At 19.0% G+C, this 26149-nt stretch overlaps 5 protein-coding genes across 5 annotated transcripts; all 5 read right to left on the reverse strand.

Annotated features, from left to right (window-relative positions):
- Nucleotides 1-502: 502 nt before the first annotated feature.
- On the reverse strand, nucleotides 503-1201 carry LOC128956567 (cathepsin L-like proteinase). Its single transcript, XM_054302291.1, has 2 exons — nucleotides 1091-1201; nucleotides 503-751 (listed from the first exon to the last, which is right to left on the reverse strand). Exons 1-2 carry the CDS (start codon nucleotides 1133-1135, stop codon nucleotides 506-508), a joined length of 291 nt encoding a protein of 96 aa, XP_054158266.1. The 5' UTR covers nucleotides 1136-1201; the 3' UTR covers nucleotides 503-505.
- Nucleotides 1202-1814: 613 nt separating this feature from the next.
- LOC128956569 (shematrin-like protein 1) lies at nucleotides 1815-2841 on the reverse strand. The gene is made up of 4 exons (XM_054302292.1): nucleotides 2720-2841; nucleotides 2541-2664; nucleotides 2115-2138; nucleotides 1815-2004 (listed from the first exon to the last, which is right to left on the reverse strand). The coding sequence occupies exons 1-4, from the start codon at nucleotides 2729-2731 to the stop codon at nucleotides 1937-1939; spliced, it is 228 nt and encodes a 75-aa protein (XP_054158267.1). The 5' UTR covers nucleotides 2732-2841; the 3' UTR covers nucleotides 1815-1936.
- Nucleotides 2842-5615: 2774 nt separating this feature from the next.
- Nucleotides 5616-12231, reverse strand: LOC128956559 (flotillin-2-like). The gene is made up of 4 exons (XM_054302282.1): nucleotides 11782-12231; nucleotides 10517-10857; nucleotides 7744-8034; nucleotides 5616-6104 (listed from the first exon to the last, which is right to left on the reverse strand). The coding sequence occupies exons 1-4, from the start codon at nucleotides 12125-12127 to the stop codon at nucleotides 5685-5687; spliced, it is 1398 nt and encodes a 465-aa protein (XP_054158257.1). The 5' UTR covers nucleotides 12128-12231; the 3' UTR covers nucleotides 5616-5684.
- A 4858-nt stretch (nucleotides 12232-17089) lies between these two features.
- On the reverse strand, nucleotides 17090-18530 carry LOC128956564 (uncharacterized). The gene is made up of 2 exons (XM_054302288.1): nucleotides 18267-18530; nucleotides 17090-17515 (listed from the first exon to the last, which is right to left on the reverse strand). The coding sequence occupies exons 1-2, from the start codon at nucleotides 18507-18509 to the stop codon at nucleotides 17165-17167; spliced, it is 594 nt and encodes a 197-aa protein (XP_054158263.1). The 5' UTR covers nucleotides 18510-18530; the 3' UTR covers nucleotides 17090-17164.
- Nucleotides 18531-24528: 5998 nt separating this feature from the next.
- LOC128956566 (uncharacterized) lies at nucleotides 24529-25093 on the reverse strand. Its single transcript, XM_054302290.1, has one exon. It carries the CDS (start codon nucleotides 24913-24915, stop codon nucleotides 24535-24537), a length of 381 nt encoding a protein of 126 aa, XP_054158265.1. The 5' UTR covers nucleotides 24916-25093; the 3' UTR covers nucleotides 24529-24534.
- Nucleotides 25094-26149: the final 1056 nt, after the last annotated feature.

The following is a 26149-nucleotide window of genomic DNA, read 5'->3' on the forward strand; positions in this document are numbered from 1 at the left end:
AACAAACGAACAAACAAATTGGTGGCCAGTGTTGACGTTGTGGTCGCCAACAAACGAACAAACAAATTGGTGGCCAGTGTTGATGTTGTGGTCGCCGACAAACGAGCAAACAAATCAAACAAATTGGTGGCCAGTGTTGACGTTGTCGTCGCCGACAAACGAACAAACAAATAAAACAAATTGGAAGATACAGAAAGATTTGACTGATTTGTCGATCGATTTCGACGCAAACTTAAAGACCAGTTTACCGAAGCAAAGGAAGAGTTGAGTCAGTGAAGACATAGAAGATAACAGACAGACAGACACCGATTGATTGACAGACAGATAAATATCATTGAATAGGATGGTTGTTACAAATCAATTATTCAAAAATTATTAAAATTTTCATAATTAATTTTGTATTTTTATAATAATAAAAACTTTTTATTTTAAGATTATAGTTATATTTAAATACAAACAACCTTATTATTTATTAATATATAAAAATTTTAATCTTATTTTCTAGTCATATTGTTTGTTGGTTTATTGGTATTGGTAACGGTTTATTATAATCGTAAAATTCCTTATCAGTCCAATCAGAAAACATGTTAACACTTTGACGATTTTTTTCGATACCCTGATTGAACAGTTGGTTATGTTTGACAATACGTCTATAATTATCTTCAAATACTGAGCGCCTGTATTGTTCTTCATTTAAGTTTTTGTAAAGTCTATCATTTGTTAGTGGATCATTTTTTGAACGAAAATTTTGCTATAAATATATAAATATAATATAATATATTTAATAGTAATCTATATAATAAACATAATTATAAATTTTACTATATACTGTATATATATAATATTTTAATATAATTAAAGCTTTTAATTAGCAATATATATATATATAACAATTAAATCAATAGTCAGTTAATTTATAGTTATTTAAGTATTTTAAAGTAATAAATATTTATAAACTTTATATATATATATATATATATATATATATATATATATATATATATATATATATATATATATATATATATATATATATATAAAATATCAATAAATAAAATATTATCTAATATTAATCTAATTATAATTTTACTTTAAATAATAGCCATTGTTTGTCAACGTCATTGAAATCATCCATTGAATTAGCATTATAATTATTAGTACTACTACTACTAAAATAAGTATAATGATAATCATTATTATCCTGATCATTATTAATAGTATCTCCGTAATTATAATCATTATAATCATAGTTAGGATAATAATAATATTTATTATTAATATTATTAATTGAATAACAAGAATAATAGCCAATTAATACAATTAATATGATAAGTGACTTCATTTTTAATTGAAATGACAATTAATTTTGTTATGAAAATAATTATTAAAACATAAACATAAAATTAAACATAAAAACATCTGTTTTTAAATTATTAATTATTAAAGTACTTGAATATGTAATAAATATTTTCAATAATAGTTAATAGTAATTATTTTAATCAATTAAGTCAATTTTCAATTATTTTTTCTAAATAAATATTTAATAATAAAATAAATAATTTTAGTTATTGCTAAATAATATTTTCTATTATAATTTATTTTTTTAATTTTTTAAAATTAAAATAATTAATAAAGTAATTTTATATAATTAATTTAGTTTTAGTTTTTGTAATTTTGTAATTTAAAGAAGAACAACAAGAATAAACAAACAAACAAAAAAACATAATTTTTAGACAAAAAAAAATAGACAATAATTTTTTACATAATTTTGTTATTCTAGAAAAAATTTAATAATAAAATRTATTTATAAAAAAAGGCAGTGATTTTTGTTGCATTCAATTTTATTATACAATTTGTGCTTGATAATTTTATTATTTTTAAAACGGTATAATCATCATCATCATCAATTTTGTTTTTGCCAATCCAATGCCTATTTTTACCACCAGCCACCCTTACCATAGCCACCATAACCTCCATGTCCTCCCCAACCGTAACCTCCATAACCTATTTTTTTGATAATAAAAAACAAAAATTTTTTGTTTAAAAATAATAATAATAAATTAATTTAATATTTTGTATATAATAATAGCAATAATAATAATAATTAWAAGTACCTGGATATCCATAGTAGCCATAAGCTAATAGAAAAATAGAAAAAATAAATTTTATTAACTAATTAATAATTAGCTATTATTTATAAAAAAATTTTGCATAAAATTTTTGAATTATAAGTACTTATATTTATTTTAAATTTAGCAAATTATTTTTTAGAAAAATAAATTAATATTTTAGTTATAAATAAATTATGTAATATTTYTATTATCTAAATTAAAAATAATTATTTTCAATAAATTTAAAACTGAAATTAATTTAAATTCAATGAACAAACTTAAATTGTAATTAATTTATATAATATTTATTTATTTATTTAAAAAATAACTAATTTTTTAATAAAAATTATTAAACTAATCATATAAGCGATAACTAAATTAAATAGTTAAAAAATTAATTTAATAGTAATAATAATAATTAAATATTACCCGGAGCATAGCCATAATGGGATACTGAATAATGTGGTGCAGCTATCTTATAGCCATAGCTGCCACCCCAGGCCGGGACACTTGAGGCTAGGGTAGCCAACAGTCCAAACAATACGATAAATGCCTTAAAAAATTAATAAATAATTTCAATAGTTTTCAAAAAATATATATTAACTTACAATAACTTTCATTATTATTATTATTAATTTTTTGGTATAACTGTATAAAAGTAATATTCAATTTGTTAGCAAAGTCTGAAATATAGACACCAATTATTAGTCTACTAATAATGTTTTGATTAAACAATATAAATGACTGGACTTTATATATATATAGTATACTAATAGATAAAGTTTTTTAGTCTATAGCCTTGGATTTATTGCATATTATTATTATTATTATTATCATTGAATTTATATTGTATTAAATAATATAATAATTTAAAACAATTTTCTTTTTGTATTAAATATTATAAACAACAAAAACAAAACAAAAATTTATTTGCATCTAATAATAATTTAAACTAAAATTATTTATTAAGTAATGTATAATAATTTTTTGTTATATAAAAWATATATATTTATTATAATTTTCTGATTTGTCATTTCAATAATATTTTTAAAAATAATATTATTATATTTTTGAGGCGAAAATAATAATATACTGTACTCTAAAAAAATCAAATATCATTTAAGTAAATCATTTTTAAAAATCAAAACTCATAAATAATAATTTTTTGTTTTTGTTTTATTTTATTTTTTAATTTTTATATTTTTTTTTCTTTAAAATTATGTTTAATACAAATTAAGTGTCAAAACAAAACAAAACAGTTGACAACATATATATATATATATTGTTGAAATTAMTTGAAAAATATTTGATTTTGAATTTAACATAAAATAATAAAAATTAAATAATAATAATAATAATAAAACTATTGGGTTAGCCCTAAATTACTATTATTGAATTTTAATAATAATTTTTATTGTTTTTTGAAACTAAATATATATATATATATATTTGTATCTAAAAAAATATAAGTTTAATTAAGATATACTGTATATTATTATTATTTAAAAATAAAGTACAGTTAGATATAGTTAAAGATATGGATGGGAGAGGAGGACAGGTATGATGTTATGCAACAGTGAACTGGAATAGACACCCAATTTTTGTTATATATAAATATATACTAACTGTCCTTATATTATAAAAAAAACTTATGTATATTTATAAAACTGATTTCAATGTTAGCCACTTTTTATTATGTTTTTAAAATATTTATGTTTTCAAAAAATTGATTTAATTAATCAATGATTAGTTAAAATATATTAATAATGTAATAATACTATTGATAATATAATAATATAAAATGTTTTAAGTACTGATAGTTTGAAAATTAATTGATAAATAACTAAATAAATAAAAAAATCAAAAAAAATTTGATAAAATTGTTTGAATGTCTAATCAAAAAAAAAATAATTAGCATATTATAAATATTACTTAATATTATTTATATATATATATATATTTTAAAAATATTTATTTATAACTTAAATGATTTTGCTAAATTTAATTAGAACAATGATTTAGCCTAAAAATATTATTTTTTTGATAATAATATATTTTTTATAAAAAAATTAATTTATTAAAAATAATATTAATATACATTAAGCAAACAAAAAATTAATTATTAAGTAATTTAGATTAAGTTTGGATTAATTAAACTAAAATAATATTTTAAACATTAGTTTTGTTACTTTTATTTTATTGACATTTAAATAAAACATATTTTTAACTAAATAATTGTATAGACACATTAAACATTTAGTAATTTTTTTTAAAAAAAAAATCAAAATTTCAAATAACTACAAATAAAGTAAATCACAAAAAACAACTACAAAAAAGTTACAATTTTTAATATTTTAATTGATTTTTATGTGTAAAATTTAATATGTGTATAATATATATATATTTAATTTAATTGAGATTTTTAAAATAATTAATTAACAGTTTATATAAAAAATTTGTTTTTATGTGTGTAAATAATTTCATGTATAAATTTTTGTTATTTTAAAAGTTATTTTAAAAATTAATAAAATTATATAATTATTGAGACATTATTTGATCTATAATTAAGAGTATATTTTTTTGTTTAATATTATCTGTATTTTTAATCAAAAAAAAAATACAATAACATTATAAAATTAATTAATATATATATAAATATTATTTTAATTTTGTTTATAATCATAAATTATAATTTTATAAATTAATAAATAATATTTCAAATTTATTATATATTAATAAATAGCTTAATAGCAAACATAATAATGCTATAATTATTAGTAATAATAGTAGTAATGATTATAAATAATATTTTTAATAATAATAATATATTTTTAAACTATTAATTTAGTAATACTAGCCTACAGTACTGTACTTATCTATTAAGTGATAGATAGCCTATTAATATACAGTATAATAATTATTTAATATATTTTTATAAAAATTTAAATGAGATTTTTTTATTTGTTAAAATAATATGCTATTTGAAAAAAAATCAATAATATTTTTTTTGTTCATTGATTTACTAGTTGTGAATTGATTGGTACAAATTGATAGGCACTTACTGTATATATCAATATATATATATATAAAATATAACTTACAATATATATATTATAATAATTTAATAATCAATATTTGATACTTAAAATAATTCAATAATTTGATTATTATATATAAAAAAAACTAAATAACTATTTGTAAATTGTTTTAAATAGATACTAAACACTACTAACACAACAACAACAACAATAGCTGCTAATAATTATATATTTAAAAAATAATAATAACTTTAATAATAAATATCTAATAAATAAAATCCATATAATAATAATATTGAATAATAATAGACTGTATATAACAATACTTAATGCAATCAAAAATCTATCGAATATATTATTGAATATATATATATATATATATAAAAAATATTTATAACTTAAAATGTTTAGTTAGTTTAGTTAACAATGTGATTGTGTGTGTGTGTGTGTATGCATGTATGTCCAGCATATATGTGTGGGTGTGTGTGTGTGTGTGTGTGTATGTCCAGCACCTGTATGTCCAGCACACCGGTAGTTATGTAAAAATAGCATCAATAGCAGCAACAACATTATTGCTATTAGTTTGATGTATATGCTTAACATTAGTATTATTATTATTACTATTACTATTAGTATGTTCACGTATAGCACCGGGTATTTTAGCTAACGTTCCCGTCAAGTTGATACCAGTTAGGGCCTGTATTGTGGGCGGTAATTGTGAGACTAGTTGTGTCAACGGGTCTACCAAACCGTTTGATGACTGATGGCCACTGTTATTGCCGATGAGGACAATCTGATCGGTTTTGGCCAACGGTGCCGCAACTTCGGCCGCAATTTTCGGCAGGGCTTCCAGGGTTAGGGACAGTATGGCCGCGTCCTCGAAGTGTTTGTAGGCCATGGCTTTCATACGCATACGTTCGGCATCGGCTCTGCCGACGGCTTCAATACCGTAGGCCTAAACCGATACCAACCGATAGATAACAACCAAAAAAAATCAAAACAAATAATTAATTAATTAATTTTTAAAAATATTATTTGATTTTTTTTTTAATTAATGATTGATAACCAAATTAATTGAATGCTATTATTAATAGTATTAATAATTAAAAAAAATTACTAATAAATAGATAGATAAGTGTTATATAATTGATTGTATTATTTTTTAGTTGTATTAACTATTATATTATTCAGTAATAAAAATAAATTATTAGTTTAATGTATTTTTAAAAATAAAATAATAATAATAATAATAAAGTTAAATTACTAACTATATTATTAAACAATTTATTAATAGTTTCTAAACCATAATAATAATAATAATACTATTTAATAATCATTAAATAAAAAAATTTTCTTAAAATACTAAACTAAATAATTAATTAAAAATAATACTAAAATTAAATAATTAACTAAAAAAACTAATAAAATAATTAACTAAAAAACTACTATTACTACTACTACTACTAAAATATTGGTAAACATATTAATAATTAATAATTGTTTAAAAAAATTATTTTAATTAATAATAATAATACTATGATATAATATATTCATAAATCTTCTAAACAAAAAAAATAATAATTTTCCTAAAATAAATACTAAAACTTAATAATAATTATTATAATTATGATATATATTACAGACTGGCAAAACTAGGGGATTAAAATATATTTACTTAAGTAAATATATACAGATAAAAGGATTAATATATACATGCAAAAATTAACAAAACAAAGATACTGATGTCATATGATATCAGTTAATATGATAAAGTTAATATTATATTTAATGTTAATATTAATATCAAATAAAATGTTTAAAAAATTTAGATAAAAATATTAAATATTGATTGATTTATTTAAATATAAGTTAATAGTAATAGTAATAATAGTAATAATAGTAATAATAGTAATAATAGTAATAATAGTAATAATAGTAATAATTGTCGTGTTAACTTTTATTATAATTATTATTTAAAATAAATTTTTTATTTTTAAAATAAAATTTTGTATACATAATATTTACTTATACTGTATATATGAAATAAATAATTATATTCATAACTTCCCTACTTTGCCTGTCTGTAATATATATCTATCTATCTAACTATAATTAACTAAAAAACCACTACTACTACTACTAAACTATTTGGTAAACATATTAATAGATAATAATTGTTTTAAAAAAATTATTTTAATTAATAATAATAATATGATATAATATAATATATTTATAAATCTTCAAAAAAAATAATTTTTCAAAAATAAATACTAAACTTAATAATAATAATTATCATATCTATCTATCTATTGATGATATATATTATAGACGGGTATAGACGGGTATAGACGGGTATAGACGGGTATAGACGGGTATAGACGGGTATAGACGGGTATAGACGGGTATAGACGGGTATAGACGGGTATAGACGGGTATAGACGGGTATAGACGGGTATAGACGGGTATAGACGGGTATAGACGGGTATAGACGGGCATAGACGGGCATAGACGGGTATAGACGGGTATAGACATGTTAGACATGTATAGACGGGTATAGAGGGGACGGGTATAGACGTGTATATACTGTGACATACCTCAGCGGCACCAATCAATTTGATACGCTGGGCCTCGGCCTGGGCAGTGGAAACGGTAGCCGCACGGGCACCACTGGCCACTGTCTCAACCCGATAGGCTTCGGCTTCGGCCGGTAGCTTGACCTGAGCCATCAACTCTTTTTCCCGCCTCTGGATCTCCTTTTCCTGTATATCAATCTGTTTACGCCTTTCCACGACTTCGATCTCCATTTCCTCATTACGTATGGACTGTTGGATACGTGCACTTTGCAACTCGTAAGCTAACTGTGCCTCAGCTTTCAATGTGTTTACCTATTAATTAATTAATTAATTAATTATATGATAAATATTTTTTTATATGTAATAAAAATTATTTTTATTTATTTTTGTTAAATAAATAATTTTTTTGTGGGTATATTTGATGATAATATTGTTGTTATTATAATATGTTTTAATTGTAAAAATAATTTTTTAATCAAACAATCAAATAATTAAATGAATTAATTTATCAATTAATTTAGTTATATATTTATTGTATTTTATTTATTTAGTAATAATTTAGTATCTAAATAAATAATCTATAATTTATTTAATTAATAATAATTTATTTAATTAATAATAATTTATTGTAAAGTTTTTAAATAATACTAATCTATTGATTAATTATTATTTAATTAATGATACAAATAGTTTTTTTTATGTATTATCGAAATCTTTTATTATTATTATAACTATTTGTTATTATTGTTATTGTTATAAATATTTACCCATAAATAGGTTATCGTGTCATATATATAAATGTAAACTAAATGCAAAAATAAATTTATATACCATTTATATATACAATATATTAATATCAATATATATAACATAAAAAAATTATTGACTTTTATTTTCATTTTTTTCCATCACTTACTCTCTCTCTCTCATAAACTTTCACTCAATCTTTAAATGTCTAAACATTTTATTATTATTATTATAGTTATAAAAATCGATTTTTTCGCAACAAATAAAATATTATTATTATTATTAATAATTATAATAAATCTATAGCTAGAGTATATCGTTAATAATAGTAATAATAATAATAATAAACTAAATATCGACTTAATATATTCAACATATATATATATATAATATATGATAATTTTGTTAGAAATTATTGCAATAATAATAATAATAATAAATATGAAAATAAATTATATATATATATAAAATGCAATAATTATTACTACTAATAATAATAATACTAAAATTTATTATTACAACACTTAATATGTCAAATGTTGACAACAATTAAAATATAATAAACTATAGTTAGAAAAAAATATGTTATATAAAAATATATTTATATATATAATCTAATATTTTATTTCATAATAATAATAATAATACAATTAAAATAATCTAAATTTAGATGAATAGCTTATTTATTGACTATTTAAACTAATAATAATAATAATAATATTTTAGATTAAATAAATTATATATATATATATGTTAAATATTATTTAATATTTTTATACTACTACTACTATTAAATTTTTTAATTTATAATATTTATTTTATTATGTGTAGTATTGCTAACTATTACTACTATTAGTATCATATTATAATAGTATATATATATATATAATTTATATATTTATTAAACAAAATATATATATATATATATATATAAAAATCAATATCACGCACACAACAGTTGGTCTAATATATATATATATATATATATATTTAGTAATATTATTATAAATATTATATTTATGTATTAATATTAATATATCAATTTAAAAAATATTGTGTGCAATCACTTAATCAACAAATTGATAATAAACTAAACAAAACAAAAAAAATATTAAATATATTTAACATATTTATTTAGTCATAAATATTAGACATTAAATTAATTATACTAAAAAAAATTAAATAAAAAAAATCACCTAAAAATATACCGCTATGTAATTATTGATAAAAAAATAATGATTTTTTTAAATGATTAGTAAATATTAAGATTAATTACTAATATTTTTTTTAGTTTATATCAATTGCATAGTTAATAATAAAAGTAAAATTTGATTAATATTTAATAGATATACTGGTATTTACATAAATGTTATAAACATAACAACTGATTAAATATGAATTGCATTATAAATATTTATAAAAAAAATAATTTATATTATTACTAAAATTTTTTTAAAAAAATAATAATATTCATGCACAGTTTGAAATAAAAGTTTTAAAATAATTTTTATAACACAAAAAATATTTATATTAGTAGATATATTATTGTCAGTAAATTATTTAAAATTATCAAGGTCACAATGATAATAATAGTAATAAGGAAAAATTATTTTAAAATAAATATTAATTATTTAATAACTCTCTCTCTCTCTCTCTCACAAAAAAATATTACACACACACACACACACACACACACATGCAAAAACACACACAAACAATCACACACACACACATAAACACACATGCATACATACAAACACACATACATAGACATACACACATACAAACAATCACACATACAAACACACACACATATACACATACAAACACACACACACACTTACAATCACACATACATACAAACACACACACATACACATAAACATTGCATGAATCCAATACCAAACCCCACTTACCCATAGACCCCTTGATAATCAGTGTAATTACTCTATATATATATAAACACATAACCACCCAACCATCACCCTCCACCACCCCCTAACATACTGTCCAAAAAACAACAACAACAACAACAACAATAACCTACCTCTCCATCGTATTTAGCTTTTTCCAGCGAAAACAGCCGATGGGCGTCCTCTATCTTAGTATTGGCCCCGTACTTGGCATCCATTGACTCCTTATTACAATGGGCTTCCCTGATCCCGGCATCCCTTTCAGCCGATGCTACACCTGCTTGTGCGTCCCGTTTGACTTCGGCTGTCCTGGTTTTGCCCAACGATGACAAATACTCCACACAATCGTATACATCCTGAATAGTAAAGCTAACAATTTCAATACCCATCCGACCCACGTCCGGGTTGGCCACTTCACGGACCAGTTGGGCAAACTGATCCCTGTCGCGGTAGATGGCTTCGACAGTTAGTGTGCCTATTGTTTGGGAAAATAATAATAATAAATTTTTTTATTAATTATTTTTTAGCTTGCTAATTGTTTGTATGTGTGTGTATGTATGTGTGTGTATGTGTGTGTGTATGTGTGTGTGTGTGTGTGTGTGTGTTTGTATGTGTGTATGTGTATGTATGTATGTTTGTATTTATGTTTGTATGTATCTATGTAAGTGTGTGTGTATATGTGTGTGTATGTGTGTATGTATGTGTCAAAGTGTGTGTGTATATGTGTATGTATGTATGTGTGTGTATTAATTACATGTGAACATAAAAAATTAATTAATTTTTTAATAAACAATTATTTTAGTGATCCCTTTTATGTTTCAATAGTTATAAACAGCAATAGTATATTATAAATAATTTATTAATTACAGTTTTTTTTTGTTGCTGAAAAGTTAATAATAAATATAATAATAATTTTTTTTATTATTAAATAACTATTAATTATTAAATAATTATACTTGACTAACTAACTAAGCATGGTAATTTAAATTATATATAATATATATATATATTTATAAAATTAATATATTTATTTCTAACTTGCAATTAATTATTATTATTATTGTTTTTTAAATGCAAATAATTATTATTAATGAATATTATTATACTAAACATTAATAAAATTAAATAAACATATTTTTAAAAAAAAAATATTTATGATATAAATATAATTTTTTTTTATTATTTATTATATAAAATAATATTTTAATAAGTAAAACATAGTATAATAGTTAGTTAATTAGTATTAGTTAGTATAATAGTTTATAACAAATATATTTAAAATACTATTAACTACAACAAGAGTGAAACACAAAAAAAATTATCTAAAATAAAAACTTTAAAAAAAAACTTATTTTTTCAAAAAACTTTTTTATATCAAAAAAAATCAAAAAACCCATACCTAATATTGACCTCAGATGACCCTCCAGTGTCTCATTTAGTACGAAATGTATTTGACGTATACTCATACCGAGAAACTGTTCGGCGGCTATGGACAGGAAAGACGGTTCGTTCATTATCTTGCACTGGGCTATCCCTGTAACGGACAGGGGTACCCCTTGAGCTGTTTCAACATTATCGCATTGGGGTTTCAGGGTCATAATTTGTAGGGACATACGTTGGACATCGGTTATGAGCCACCAGGTCCAGCACCAGCCACCGACAACAAACTGTTTATCAGTTGATGTACACAAACCTCCCGATACTATCAGTGCCTCATTGGGACCGACAGTCTCTATGTTTCCCATTGTTTTTTGTTGGTTGTGTTGGTTGAGATAGGTATGGATAGGTAGGTGTGGGTGTGTGTGTGTGTTGTTAGAGGTATACTCTCTCTACTGTATATATATGATATAATACTTAGAGATTAGATGTATTTTTTTTGGGGGGGGGGTGTTATATATATACTGTAGTTATTATTATTAGTATTCAATCGGGAATCCCGTTTGAAAACACTTATATACACACAAACACACAGTCAGTAAAATCACGATAACAGTAATCAATAGAGTTTTTATTGTATTTTTTTTGTTTAATTGCTATTTTATCAGTAAAACAGGTATTTATTATTATTATTAATTATATGATATTTTTTTTATTCACAAAAAAATATTATTATTATTATTATTATGTCTACTATTAATAGACTTTTTGATTTTGTTGCCGATTATATAATTCAAACCAACATAAAAATATTTATAAATAAATACTTATATATATATAAAAAATATTTATCACTTGTTTATCAAGTGTGTGGTCAACAAGTTTATGATGGGATGGTATAACAAACTGTATTAATATGTGTGTGTGTAATAATACACACCCACTCACTCACACAMACATATATATAGTTATTTATAAATAGTTTTATGTATATATCATATATATAACAATATATTTCAAGTAATAGTGAAATATATTTATTTTTAATAATAGTTTTAGATATTAATTTAAGCCATTAATTGTAAACATTTTTATTTTATTTTATTTTATTATTAAATAGTACTTTAAGTATGACTGGCACTGGTATGTCATACACACAAACACATATACCTGTAGTTTAATATACTACTAAACAACAACAAAAAATATACTGTATTTTATATATATATATATATATTATTTATTTCTCTAACTATCTATCTTTTCAAAAAAAAATGTTATATASATGTATTGCCTTATGTTATGGTAATACATGGTGTAATAATAATAATAATAATTTATATCAATAGTATAGTATAGCGCAACTGCAAATAATATATATGTATATATGTATACAGCTATATATATATATATAGACAGACAGAGAGAGAGAGAGAGAGAGAGAGAGAGAGAGAGAGAGAGAGAGAGAGAGAGAGAGAGAGAGAGAGAGAGAGAGAGAGAGAGAGAGAGAGAGAGAGAGAGAGAGAGAGAGAGAGACTTTCAATAGTTATATAATAATAATAATAATTTTGTTTACCACACATGTGTTACACACACACACAGCTTGTTATTAACATATATACAAAAATACAGTATATATATGTCTATACAGTATATATATATATATAACTTTATATATATATATAATAGCTATGAAAATAAACATACATTCAGAGAGAGAGAGAGAGAGAGAGAGTGAATTGACATTTAACTTAACATTTAAGTTTGAAAACTTAAAAGTTTTTAGTCTTTTAATACATATAACAGTCAGACAGTGTGAATAGAGAAAAATTAGAAAATAAAATAAATTTTAAGTCATTTAATAAATAGTTTATTTTTAAATTTTTGTTTAATAAATTTTCGGCTATTTTTAGATATCCATATACACTGTAAGCTACTTAAGCTATAATACTGTTTAACTGTTGTTAGTATTTATAATATATTTGGGGATTATTTTTGTGTGCAAAATATTAGTTTTAAAAAATATTTCAAGAAAATTTCTCATAATTTTTTTTCCCAACGAAAGTTTCAATTAGAAAAAAATTATTACAAATCTATTATTTATATTATTTTTATTGAATTATTATTATTATTAGAAAACAATGTTATATACAGTATATATATATGTTATTTTAATTAATATAATCCTACTATAATTTATATTATATGTGATAATTAAATTTTTTAAAAAGTAATTTAATAACAATATTTAAAATAGTAATTGATAATTATTTTTAATAAAATATAAAAAAATATGTTAATTTAACATGATGATATTAGATTTAGTAATAAATATTTTATTTCACTAATATTGACATTAATATTTAAGTTATTTATTAAAGTATTTAAATATTTTAGACAACTATTCAATTAATTTGTTACAGTTTTTACAATTACAAACAAAAATATTTATTTAAAAATATAGAAAATTGTAATCATTAATAACAATAAAAAAAAAATTATTAAATTTTATTTATCTAACAAATGTAATAATTAATATAAATTAAAATTATTTTTTATTATTAGTACCCGTTCAATAAATTTAATTATAATTTATTAAAATAATTAAATACATTAAATATATATATATATTTAAGCTATTAATATATATTACCTTGTTATATATATTTCCAATAGGTTTAAATTTAACTAGATTAATTTATTATTAACTTAATTTTATTTATTATTATTTTTTATGAAAAATACAATTTAGTTTTGTGTATTAATAAAATACTAGTATTTTGTTTAATATTGTTTTTTTTAAACATCAAAAATCAAACTAAACAATTAATAAAACAATTTGAATGATTGATATGATTAATAAAAAAATTTTTATTAGTATAATAATTATTAAAAATTGTTTACTTAAATAATATTTTAGATAACATAAAAAATTATATAACTTTATTAAATTAATTTAATAAAACTATTTAAATTATTTAATTTTTTAGTATTTAAATGTTTAATATAACAATTAAATAAATTTATTACAGTTTCTAGTACTGTGGTGATGAAAAAACTATTAGTTATTTTTAAATAATAATAATTTTTTTTTAATATTTTAATAAATAATAATGTTAAGTTGCAAATTAAATTATTGTATTAAGTAATTAATTGGGTAAAAAAATTGCATTTATTTTATTTAGCATATATTAAAAATATATAATGCTATTAAAGTTTTATTCACATAATAATAATAATTAGAAAAAATCATTTATAAAATTTATATTAAAATAGACTTATTTTTAAAAAAAATTTTACAAAAAAAATAATATATTATTTATTAAAAATAATGTTTAGCACAGGTATGTATTGGCATCTCATTTAACATATCTAATCAAACAAATAAAACATTTTATTATTAAAACTATTAAATTTAAAAACTTGTTATATACTAGTAGTTGTAATAAAATTATTGTTGTAAATTTAATTTTTTAAAAATATCATTAGTAATTTAATTAAAATTGAATAATAATAAAAATGTTAATAAAAATGTTAATTTAATAAGATAGACTATATATATATAAATATAATTATGAAAAATTAATAACTATTTAAATCATAAATCAAATAAATTTTTAAATGTCTAAAATAACAGTTGAATTAATTTTTTACAGTTTTTTACACACAATAAAATCTAAACTAAAGTTATTTATTATTTAGTTATTTATTATCAATAGAATTATTAATACTAAATTTAAGTCAAAAAAATATTAAAATATATTAACAAATAGTTACAAATTAAATATATTAATTAAATTTATTTATTTATTTAAATAATAAATATTTTTTTTTAAATAATTTATCAATTATAATAACATACACACAATTTTAGATTTAAAAAAATTATTTACAATTAACGTTAATCAAAAAAAAAAATTTTATAGCATATAAATATATAGATAAATTTAATTATTATTATAATATTTTATAATAACTTTGATAAAATTATTATTAGTAATAGGATTTTAATAATAATTTTGAAACAATTGATTAATAAATGTCTGTCCTATTTATAACAAATTAATTTATTAATATTTAAATTCTTAAAATAATTATTGAATAAATTTGTTACAGTTTTTTTTGTTGAAAAATTTTGGTAGATTTTATTTATTTATTTTTTTTGATTACTATTATTAAAATAATTAATCAGATAAATAAAAATACTAATTAATAATTATGTATTATTTATATTTTTTATATACTAGTAGTTGTAATAAAATTATTGATTTTAAATTTAATACACAAAATATATTAGCATTAAATTAATTTTATATAATTAATTAATTAAAAAATTATTATAACACACACACACAATATGATAAATAACTTACATTTTTTTTGTTAAAACAATTAAATATTTTGTTTATATTAAAAAAATAAATAAATAAGATTTAGATAGTAAAACAAATTTAAAGTAATGTTATTATAAAACAGAAATTATTAAACAATAAAAATATACATTAAATTAGTAATTTAATTAAAATTTAATAATAATAAATATATATAATTATAATAAATATTGAGATCTATTTAAATTATGTTAATTTTTAGATTTTTAATTGTTTAATAACTATTTAATTAATTTTTTACAGTTTCTATATACACAAAAAAAATTATAGTACAGTTAGTTGTATTAAAAAAAAAATAATGCAAAAATTAATACACAAATAATAATATTAAAAATTAATTTATTAAATAAAATTATTTGTTTATTTAAACATTAAATATTTATCAATTATCTTAACACACAAACACACAATTTTAGATATAAAAAAAATAATTTATGGCATATAAATATACAGGAAAAATCTAATTATAATTTTAGTACTTTATAATAACTTATTTTTAAAAAAAACTATTAWTAATAATAATAATAATAGGTTTTAATAATTATTTTTAAACAATTGATGACAAACTTGATCCTATTAAAAATAATATAATTTATAAATATTTAAATTCATAAAATAATTATTGAATTATTTTGTTACAGTTACTATTGTAGATTTATAATATTAGTAATAATATTAGATAATAATTAATAATTAATTTTKTTTGCATTTTTTACTATAGAAAAATTTATAATAATTTATATTTTTCAAAAAAAATTAATATTAAATTAATTAATTAATCAAATAATATATCAATAATCATAYATTCATASTATAAAATGTTAAATTAAAAAAAATTGTATTATTTTATTCACATAACATCATAACAATCATAATAATTAAAATTACATAATTAAAAAAATAAGTAATTAATATAATTAAAAAAAATTAAAAATAAATTGATTATATAATTATATCAAAATTAAATATCGTATATGTTTAGCACAGGTATGATTTCAATATATTGCTAACTAATCAAACTTTTTGTATACTACAGTCAACACCATTATTAATATTATTGGTGGACACCATTTGATTGTAAGGAACAGTAGATGAACAGGTGTCGAAACGTTTGATAATCAGGGCATACAATGCCGTACACAACAGTATAACTGTTTCCATAACAAATGCATCCAAATCGGTAACGGATAGTATGGCCACAATGGCCAACACCAGGCCGTAGAGGCCGAGTATGGGTAGACTGGCTTTGCGTACACCGATTATACCGAATATGGCTATCAGTATCATCATAATAGACTGGACGTCAACGTAGAGCATCAGTAGCAGGTAACGGGATACCTGGTGACGGCCCTCAATAAATTCACCCTGGGTATAGTAATAGTAATAGTAATAATTAATTAATTAATTTTTTATTAAYTATTAAATATCTTAGTGTAGTTRAATATATATATTTTTTAATTTTCTAGATAATAATAATAATATTAGCTAGCTAATTAAATAATAATTTAGTTTTTATAAATTATTTTTTTTGTTTTTTGATTTTAAAAATTTATTAATACTTATTATTAATAGGTGTTTAATAATCTGCTAGTATATTGAATTAATTATTTTTATTAAATTAAATATTTTAGTGTAAAAAATATATGTAGTGTAGTTAAATGTATAATGTAGTTAAATATTATTATTTTTTAATTTGCTAGATAGATAATAATAATAACAATTAGCTAGCTAAATAAATAGTAATTTAGTTTTTATAAATTAGTATTTATTGATAAAATTAATTTAATGCTAATAAATTAGTATTTAATAAGCTGCTAGTATATTAAATTATTTTTTTTGAAAAATAAACAATAACATATTTGTAAAAATTTCTAAATAGTATTATCTTATTTAAAAATACAATTAATTCAATAATATGATAATTAATTTTCAAATAATAACATTCAACAACAAAAAAAACAAACAAACATTAGTTTACAATTAAATAAAATTATTATTAATATTTCAAAATTATAATCTAATTAATTAATAATCTAATTATTTAAATAATCTAATTATAATCTAATTATTAAAAATTTATTAAATTAATTATATTTTATTTTATGTCTATCCATACCTGATAGCTATCTTTTTCGGATATCAATAGAAATATGGCGTCCAATATAATGATAAAATTGGCACCAATTAGAAAATATTTCAACAATAAGATAACCGATCTGATAGTTAGTACACCACTATTGATGGCCATATTTATCGGTAAATGTTTTGTTGTTGTGTCGTTGATATCGGTGTTGGTGTCAATGTCTTTGAAGTTTTTATTATTGAAATTATTATTATTAGTAGTATATTTGTACACCATTTTTATATATACTGTAAATTATTATATAATAGACTTTAGCATTAAATAACTGTTTTAATAAAGTTATATATACTGTATATGTATATACAAGTACTGTATATGATTGGTAACAATCTGTTTAAATAATATTATATATTAGTTACCATTTATTTGATATCTTATTTTATTTTCTCTCTCTCTCTCTCTCTCTCTCTCTCTCTCTCTCTCTCTCTATCAGTAAAAAAAATTTATGCTATGTTTAGCAATATTTATATATTAAATATATATATAACAGTAAAATATTATATTATTATAAAATACATGTACAGTACAAGTATGTGATAACTAATAAAATAATTATATATATATATATTTGATTTGCTATTAATGTTTCATATATTTTTGTTTAGTATCTAATCAAATGTGTCTAACTTTGTTTAATAATTTTTTTTTTGGTAGTGATTTCATTGCATTTTATTTATTTTTTTGTTTTATAAGCAATTTTGTTGTCAAATTTTATACATTTATAATTATAATTTAAAATCCAATAATAATAATAATATGTTTGATATTCAAGTGTAAACTATAATATACATATATATATATATATAAACAATTTTAATATAATATTCAAGCAATAATAGTCTACTAAATTCATATCAAATAGTTTTTATTATTAATTTAATTAATGTATAATTTAGATAAAAAATAATTTATTATTTAGTTTAATAATAAAMTCMACTATTATTTGTTTAAAATTACACATATATTTAGTAACTAATTATTTAACTAAAAAAATAATCAAAATTTATTTATTTTTTATGTCAAAAATTGGGAAATAAAATATTATTTGTAACTTTTTTTTAAAAAAAAATTAATAATATTATAATTAATTTGAAATATATTTGACATTTAGAAAAAAATATGATTTATTAAAAAAAATGCTTATTATTATTAATAATATCTAATATTATATTAAAACATAGTTATCACAAATTGACTGCCAATTGGCAACATTTTAATAAAAATCAAAATATATATATTTAAAATATTTAAAATTTAAAAAATACAGATAAAGATTAACTTTAAATAAGATGATGATGTATTTAAAATAAAAATTTAAAAAAAATCTATTTAAATGTTTGATAAATTGGTTCAATTGAATAAATAAATGTATTTTTTATGTTTTTAATTTTTTTTGTAGGAGACATACATATATTGCATACATATATGTGAAATATAAAAATATATGAATAATTGCCAAATAAATTATTTAATATATATATATATATATATATACAGTATATAATAGACAGACAGACAAAACAATGAAATTCATTATTATTAGTATTAGTATTGTGAGTGTAAAATGAAATAATTTTTTTGTATTGTATTTAAAAATATATTTTTCAAGTATTTTTAAGTATTATGTTATTTATATATATATTTTTGAAAAAAATATTTTTTTGATTGATGACTAAATTAAGTGTGAATTATAGCAATTATCATATTACTGTAAATTATTATTATTATTATTATTTATTTAGCTAATTGCTAATTATTATGCAAACTATGTTAAGTGTATTATATAATTTTAGTTTTTTAAATATAAATAATTATTTTAAATATATGCTAAATATTTAAAAAATAATTATTTTTGAAGTTTAATAAAATAATTTTTATCGCATTTATATTAAAAAGTTTTATTTATTCAAAAAAAAAATTATTAATACTTTAATTCTAAAAAAAATTAAATTAAATTAGTATTATTTGTCACATATTTTTTAAATGATACTTAAAATAAAAAAGTAATATTAATTTAAAAGCTTATATAGTTGAGAATCCTATAATTAATTATATTTATTTTTTTTTTGTTTTTTTTCTGAAATAATAATAATAATAATAATTTTTGTCAAATAACATTTGTGCTGAAATTGTCAAATTTATTTAAAGATAAAAATAATTTTTATTTTATTTTTTTAAAAAGATATGACACATTTCATTGATATTATATATATATATATATATATATATATTTAATTGATATAAATAAATGACATTTTTTGTTGTTGGAAATATACTGTAATTATTATAAAAATGTTACTATTTTTTATCATTAGTTTAAATGAAATCATAATTTTATTAATAATATATAAAAATAATAATATAATAATCTGCTATTAATATTATAATTAATAATAAAATGTTTTAATACTAATATAGTATTATAGTAGTAATTATAATATCGTGTATATAATTATTATGATAATTAAATATTTAAGAAAAAATATATATATTTATATTGTTTATTTTAAACTAGCAAAAAGTAAAATTACTTTAATATATAATAGTTTATGTATTAAATGTAAAAATAAAATATAAATTATAATTACCATATAATAATTAAACTTTTAAAAAAAAACAATAATAAATCTTTTAATATATTGAATAAACAGACAAAAAATGTAAATTATTTAATATTTTTTAAAAAACAATATACATTTAAAACATAAAATTATATTAACAACTACTGTATAATAATATAATTAATAATATTTTATAATAAAAAAATTTATTAATTATATATTTTTTTGATTAGTAATTTATATATTCAATAAACGTTTACATTAAATAACATTTTTTTAAAAAAATAACACATTGTCAGCAAATATGTTGTTTTAAAATAATTAATATTTTATTTTTTCAATAAATTATAATAAAAATATTTTTATTTTCTAATATAAATAAACAATTATTGAAGAAAATTGTCGCTAAAATAACAGTTATATATATTAATATATTGTTTATATAATAATATATATATAACTATTGAAAATCATATATGATTTTTTTGTTGTTAATATTATATAAATCTCTTAACAAAATTTTTTTTGGTTATAATAATAAACATACAAAAAATGTTAATATTTATAAAAAAAAAGATATATTATTATTATTATATTGTATTTGTGTTGACATATTTGTTAAATTATTTTGAAAGATAACAGTTTTTTTGTGTTTGTTTGTTTAACATAAAACAAACACAATATGATAATAAATTATAATAAAATTATATATATATTTGTTATAAAAAAAATCTGGTAATAAATTTTAATATTATAAAATAAATTTTTAAATACATTAATTTTTAATTAATTTAGTTATCCATATATATAATAGTTTATATATATGTAATTATTTTTTATTACTAATGTTAATTTATTTAATTTATTATATTTCTATATATATATATAATATAATAAAATATAAATTTAAATATATATATAAATATATATATAATGTTTATGTAGTATTTTTGTAAAAATAAATTCAATGAAAAATTTTTCAAAAAAAAAATATTGTCTACATCACTAAAATTTTATTTATTTATTTTTTTTAATTATAAATTTATTATTATTTCAAGTATATTATTGTTTTTTATTATTATTATTATTTTTGTTTATTATTAAAATAGCAAAAATAGCATTTAAAGAGAGATACTATGAAATATTTTTTTTTAGTCTAACTTTAAACAAAAATTTTGTTTAAATTGAAAAAAATTAAAATAAAATAAAAACTTTTAGTTTTTGTTAACAATATGTTTGACTATACAGTAGACATACTGTATATATTATATATGGATATAATATATGTATATATATATATATATATAGTCATTGAAATGTTGGCCTACTTAGCCATAAATGTCTTTAAAACTAAACACCAAAAAAATAAATAAATGCAATTTTCAATAATTTATTTGATTATATTATTAGCTATTAGTTATTAGTATTATAGATATTGGGATATATTTGTTTCAACAATAACAACAACAACAAAATAAAATATACCACTAAAACATCAATAACTAAATATATATATATATATATATATATATATATATTTAAAAACTTTAACATTTTTTTGCCCGAAAAAATAATAAATAAATAAAAGTTTAAAACAAATTTTCCATTTTATTTCTAACACTTATCTGATACACGATATTATATATACAGTGAAAAAAATACATTAAAATAATAAAAACTGTTTTTTTTTGATGAAACATAATTAAAAATTTTTTTTAAAAATTCAGAGAATTATAATAATAATGTATTTTTCTATATTCAAAAAATAAATAAATAAATAATTTATTAAAATATTATAAGTAAAGTATATTTATTATATACTATATATATACAGTATATACTACTTATGTTTTGTTTTTTTTTTGATTTAATATTATATTGTAATTACTTATTCAAAACCACAAAACATGAGTAGTTTTTCTCTATAATAAAAAATGTGTCGTTTTTTACACATATTTTCTGTTTTATTACTTACAATAAAATTTTTTAAAATACTTATTATATATTATTTATATATTTTTTTAGGAGCGCTCTCTTTCAGAGAGAGAGAGAGAGAGAGAGAGAGAGAGAGAGAGTTTTGAACTTTTTTTTCTACATATATATCACATTTATTTTTGAATTTAATGTTACTTTAAATAAATAAATAAATATAAAAAAGTCATGAATCGTTTAATCCGAGCTTAAAATTTGCATTTTTTTGTTGGTTGGTTATCTGATTTAATTTTTTTTGACTAAATTAAATCTCTAATTATGCGATAAATTAGCATTTATTATGTATGTGTGTGTATGTGTGTATATATGTATGTATGTGTGTATATATGTGTGTATATATGTGTGTATATATGTGTGTGTGTATGTGTGTGTATGTATGTGTATGTGTGTGTATGTGTGTGTGTATGTGTGTGTATGTGTGTGTATGTGTGTGTATGTGTGTGCATGTGTGTGCATGTGTGTGCATGTGTGTGTGTATGTATGTATGTATGTAAGTGTGTGTATGTGTATGTATGTGTGTATTTAATAAAATTTAAAGTATTTAAAGTAAATGTAAAGTAGTTTTAGTTTTTTAAATACATTTATATTTAAAAAAAATTCCTTTTTTTTAAAAAAAATAATAATTAATTTAATTTTATATTGAATTTCAAACAAACAAAAAATTAAATAAAAATAATAAAATAATTTATTTCAATTACTAAATTGAATGTCAATCAATCAATTGAAATGAAATGAAAAAAAACAATTATTAATTTATTTAATTAATCAATTAATCTAATTTACCATTTAACAAATAATAGCATGTATAGTCAATTAAATAAAATAAAAAATACAATAATATTTATAAATGGATTAAACAAATAAAAACAATTAAATATCATTTTATTAAAAAATTTTTAAAATGTTATTATCGTATTATTACTGAATACATGTCTATAATATATATATTTATATTGAAATAAATGACAATTGAATTTATTATTATTATTTTATTTTTATATAAATAAATACATTCAATGAATATGTTTTAATGAATTAATTTAGAAATTATATAATGATATAAACATAATGTTAAAACAACAATAACAATGATAATTGATTATAATAATAATAATAATAATTAATTGTTTTCAAAAAAAATTATATGATAAATAAAATCATTTAATTTATAATAATATTGTTTATATATATAATGTATAATAAAAAATATATATAATATAATATTTTTTTTAATAATATAAATATCATTTTTAGTTCACTAATAATTATTGTAAAATACAAATAATTATACAATAATATATTGGTCTTGAAAAATATACAAATATTTAATCTACAATTAATAATAATAATAATAATAATAATTACAATAAATAATTAAAAATAACAATTATTAAAAACATTTATAATAATAATAACTTAATAATAATAATTCAATAATTATATTAACATTAAACATAAAACAAAATAATAATACCTAATTATAATAATAAATATATCACTTAAAAATAATTATTATAATAATAATAATTAAATACTATATTATTTAAATAATAGCTTCAACAACAACAAAAATTGATTTAGTGGGGGACAGGGGTATTAAGTGGGGGGTTTTATTTGGTGTCCTAACTTGTAGACCACTACAACACCCACTTGTCCCCACCCACACACCCACCCACCACCCACTGGGTTTAGACACCATATAGTTCATCGTTTTCAAACCTTTTCAATACGGCACAGTAGGTAAATGAACAGGCAATTACACCCAGTTTAGTTAGATACAGGCCGATATTACCGCCCAGAAATACCAGTTCAACGCACAGGTAGACGGTCAGCATTAGGGCAAACAATAGGGTAAACCAAAAATAATGATAACATATTGAACACAAACCAAACACAGATAAACTAATCATAACTGAACCGTTGATCAGATAATATTGGGGACCTATCAGTGATTCTTTGGTAAAATTTCGGGGCCATATCAGGGGTACTATCGATAGGATAATCAATAGGATTAGCGTTAGGATTAGTGACCAACGAAGTATGGAAAACCATGAACGCAAACTAGCCATCACTTTATTGTTGGTGGTGTAGAGGACAGGGATGTTTTGCTGGGTATGTTGTGTAGAGGACAGTGGGATGTGTTGATGGTGTTGTCAGTGGACAGTGGGATGTGTTGATGGTGTTGTCAGTGGACAGTGGGATGTGTTGATGGTGTTGTCAGTGGACAGTGGGATGTGTTGCTGGGTATTGTTGGGTATGTTGTGTAGAGGACAGTGGTATGTGTTGCTGGTGTTGATGAGGATGGTGTTCACAATAACACTAAATAATTAATTTAACATTTAATTAATTAATTTTTTTGTTGTATCAATAATATAGTAATAGATTGTATCCACAAAAAAATCACAGAATTTATTTTTTTTTAAATTTTTTTTAATTAAAAAAGTTTTTTATTAAGTAAAATAGTTTTTTGTTGTTTATTAATAATAATAATAATTATTATTATTATAGTCACTGATATTCACAACAACAACAACAACAATCATAAAAATTAATTAAAATACTATTAATACTATTATTATTATAATAATAAATCAATTGACACAAAATAAATCTAATATATATATATATTGATTGATTGATTGATTGATGAAATATATTTTTAAAAATAACACTTAATATTTATAATAATAATAATTTATTTATTATTATTATGAATAGATATATACTGTATATAAAATGATACAATGATTATATATATATATATATACACATAATATGTGTGATATTATATACAGTACAGTACTATCGATGATTAGGATGGGATAGAAATCCCTTAACTTTTTTATTTGTATTTTGTTTTAACCGCACTCTCTCTCACATAGACTCTCGTTCCCAATCTCCCTATCCCTTAGAGTCAACAACAAACATCCCAGTGCTCACTGAGCTCACTCAGCCCATACATCCACTACTACTACGACTACTACTAACTAAAAACTAAATGATTTGCTTAAGTATGGGATTATAACTAAAATACGAAAAAAATAGTCAGTAGTAGTAGTAGTAGTAGTAGTGTTTAGTAGTCGACGACTCTTTAATAATAATAATAATAATAATAATAATATATTTTTGGATAATTTCCAAACTATTTCACAGTCAGTCTCTATCATAGTCTCAGACTCTCTCTCTCTCTCTCTCTCTCTTTCCTTAAGCTTCTCTACCCATTCCGACAGTCCTTAATATTATATCATAAGTACTGTATATTTTCTATACTATAATAAAATATACAATTTTTAAACATTGCAT

Source organism: Oppia nitens, unplaced genomic scaffold (assembly GCF_028296485.1).
Source record: "Oppia nitens isolate AA-2021 unplaced genomic scaffold, nextdenovo-longstitch-racon4-pilon3 scaffold31_pilon_pilon_pilon, whole genome shotgun sequence".
Classification (NCBI taxonomy): domain Eukaryota; kingdom Metazoa; phylum Arthropoda; class Arachnida; order Sarcoptiformes; family Oppiidae; genus Oppia; species Oppia nitens.

What these genes read in the sequence shown, in the direction of transcription:
- LOC128956567 (XM_054302291.1), bottom strand. Translation starts at nt 1,135, where the DNA reads ATGGATGATTTCAATGACGTTGACAAACAATGGCTATTATTTAAA. An exon ending in AACAATGGCTATTATTTAAA is followed by an intron (nt 752 to 1,090) that starts GTAAAATTATAA and finishes ATATATTTATAG; the next exon opens with CAAAATTTTCGTTCAAAAAA.
- LOC128956569 (XM_054302292.1), bottom strand. An exon ending in CCATTATGGCTATGCTCCGG is followed by an intron (nt 2,139 to 2,540) that starts GTAATATTTAAT and finishes TTTTTCTATTAG; the next exon opens with CTTATGGCTACTATGGATAT.
- LOC128956559 (XM_054302282.1), bottom strand. Translation starts at nt 12,127, where the DNA reads ATGGGAAACATAGAGACTGTCGGTCCCAATGAGGCACTGATAGTATCG. An exon ending in TCATCTGAGGTCAATATTAG is followed by an intron (nt 10,858 to 11,781) that starts GTATGGGTTTTT and finishes CCCAAACAATAG; the next exon opens with GCACACTAACTGTCGAAGCC. An exon ending in AATTGATTGGTGCCGCTGAG is followed by an intron (nt 6,105 to 7,743) that starts GTATGTCACAGT and finishes GTATCGGTTTAG; the next exon opens with GCCTACGGTATTGAAGCCGT.
- LOC128956564 (XM_054302288.1), bottom strand. Translation starts at nt 18,509, where the DNA reads ATGGTGTACAAATATACTACTAATAATAATAATTTCAATAATAAAAAC. An exon ending in CCGAAAAAGATAGCTATCAG is followed by an intron (nt 17,516 to 18,266) that starts GTATGGATAGAC and finishes TACTATACCCAG; the next exon opens with GGTGAATTTATTGAGGGCCG.
- LOC128956566 (XM_054302290.1), bottom strand. Translation starts at nt 24,915, where the DNA reads ATGGCTAGTTTGCGTTCATGGTTTTCCATACTTCGTTGGTCACTAATC.